Source organism: Arachis ipaensis, chromosome B1 (genome assembly GCF_059453495.1).
Source record: "Arachis ipaensis isolate K30076 ecotype BB chromosome B1, ASM5945349v1, whole genome shotgun sequence".
NCBI lineage: Eukaryota > Viridiplantae > Streptophyta > Magnoliopsida > Fabales > Fabaceae > Arachis > Arachis ipaensis.
The window spans coordinates 144,290,318-144,292,219 of record NC_142436.1 but is presented as its reverse complement, the minus strand read 5'-3'; the positions used below and the strand labels follow the sequence as shown (position 1 = coordinate 144,292,219).

Sequence of the window (1,902 nt, the reverse complement as noted above, 5' to 3'; positions counted from 1 at the left end):
ATCAACATTATCATCTGTTCCATTTCCAACAGGTGTGTCAGGCATTGTCTCATCCCCTGTGGGTGTTTCAGCACATGTCTTCTTCATACTCATAGTATTTCCCCTAATGGACCTGTTTTGGGACTCTTGACTATAGTTTCTATTTAAATAAATTAGAAGTTGAGTAGCTATATGTGATAATAACAAAAGACACCTGATAAAAATTTGATTTGATCAAGTAAATATAGTACGCTTAAATGTGTAAATGATGTTAATTTGAAAGTTTACCCAAAGCTTCTTTGTGCAGAATACAGTAAAAAAATGGATAGTAACATCTGCAGTGCCAACTAGTTAGCAACCATAATGCCACATAGATAACATCGGGTATGAGGCATGCATAACATCCGAATTTAAATGATAAATATTAGCTATTCAAATTCCTATTCAAGATAAAACTACAAGTTACAACCCTTAATGTTACCGTGGGAGCTTCTTTACGAGTCTTTCTATTAGACTTTCTTTTTTTCCTAATGCAACCTCTCTTTGATAAACGGTTGTGCTTTTTCGGTAACCCAGACATCTTCCCAATTAAATTTAGAAGCCCCTACAGTGGACAAAGTATAAGTTTTATTTTAATCAGAGCTTAAGAGAAGTGATCCGATTAACATACCTTTCACACTTATCACTATTAAAAGATTATAAATCTATCATATGCCTCACCGAGTGAGATGTACTTTCTGCTTCATCCATCTTCTTCAGATCAACAAGCGACCAGTCTCTAATCCACGATTCTCTCCCATTATATCTTCTTAAATCTCCATTTTTGTTAGCATGGAGATATATAATCTGAAAGTTATAGTAATTGCTATAAACAAGGTATACTATAGAATAACAAACAACAAATCAAAGGTTAGGGATATACAGCTCACCAATAATGCGAACATACATCCATCCACTGTCTTCTTCCCCACATCCTGAAACCTCAGAACTCCCTCAATTAGAAAATCATAAATGTACCTCGCCCAATATATCTTCCTTGGGTTCGATACATCAATGGCAGCCTGTATATGTATGTCTGAAACAGTGGCCTTCGGCGAGGGAAAGAACAAACACTTCGCTATCAACATGATGAACTGTCTCCAGAAGTTGATTCTATCGGCATCGGACTGCATCGAGTATGTGATAACATTCCTTTTCAGATCTGCTTGTATCTTTCCTGTGAAGCTGTTAACAAGTCGGTGCTCTGCTGGTGTTTCTGGAATTTTGAAACTATTCCCTACCAAACACAAAATGAGTAGATGCAGTCCAAATCTTTAATGGCTAATTTTACCGAAAACATATACTCAACAAGATTATTGTGGATAATTTTTTTCCTTTTTTCCCTATTTTATTTTGGGGATTGCTTACCATGGTTCAGTAGTCCAAAACACCACGCAATGGATTGAACCGATATGGGGATTTTTCTTGTTCTGACGATCAAAGAATTCTCATCCCGACTATACGAAGATGCTAATGCCACCATCATATCTTGGTTGACAGCCCATTCAGGCACATATTGCAGCCAGCCAAATCTCATGTTTTGCACCTCCATTATTTTCTCTCTGCCCGCGTCTGAACCTAATTGCTTCATAACTGAAGCCACGCAACATGGCGAGAACCTAGATACCAGTATTTTCTACACAAACATTCATAATCAACATAAAGTGACAATGAAGGAGAATGTCAATTTTAACATTTACTATTAAAACACAATAACCCGAGTTTATAGTTAATTCACCGCAAACCATTCAACGTACCTTTTTTGGTCCACCAGTTTTTTTTTTGCGGTCTTCTTATGTGTCTCTTTTTTGCTCCTGGTACGAGCCATGCCTACTTCTTATTTTTTGAACACCTGTTTATAAGCAGCTGCTATATATACTCAAA

At 36.7% G+C, this 1,902-nt stretch overlaps 1 protein-coding gene across 1 annotated transcript; it reads right to left on the bottom strand.

The window, feature by feature from the left end:
- Positions 1-407: 407 nt before the first annotated feature.
- On the bottom strand, positions 408-1,609 carry LOC148578731 (uncharacterized). The gene is made up of 5 exons (XM_088503170.1): positions 1,387-1,609; positions 909-1,255; positions 700-825; positions 461-583; positions 408-419 (listed from the first exon to the last, which is right to left on the bottom strand). The coding sequence occupies exons 1-5, from the start codon at positions 1,607-1,609 to the stop codon at positions 408-410; spliced, it is 831 nt and encodes a 276-aa protein (XP_088359296.1).
- Positions 1,610-1,902: the final 293 nt, after the last annotated feature.

What these genes read in the sequence shown, in the direction of transcription:
- LOC148578731 (XM_088503170.1), bottom strand. Translation starts at nt 1,609, where the DNA reads ATGAAGCAATTAGGTTCAGACGCGGGCAGAGAGAAAATAATGGAGGTG. An exon ending in TTTTGGACTACTGAACCATG is followed by an intron (nt 1,256 to 1,386) that starts GTAAGCAATCCC and finishes TGTGTTTGGTAG; the next exon opens with GGAATAGTTTCAAAATTCCA. An exon ending in CAGAAAGTACATCTCACTCG is followed by an intron (nt 584 to 699) that starts GTGAGGCATATG and finishes TGTCCACTGTAG; the next exon opens with GGGCTTCTAAATTTAATTGG.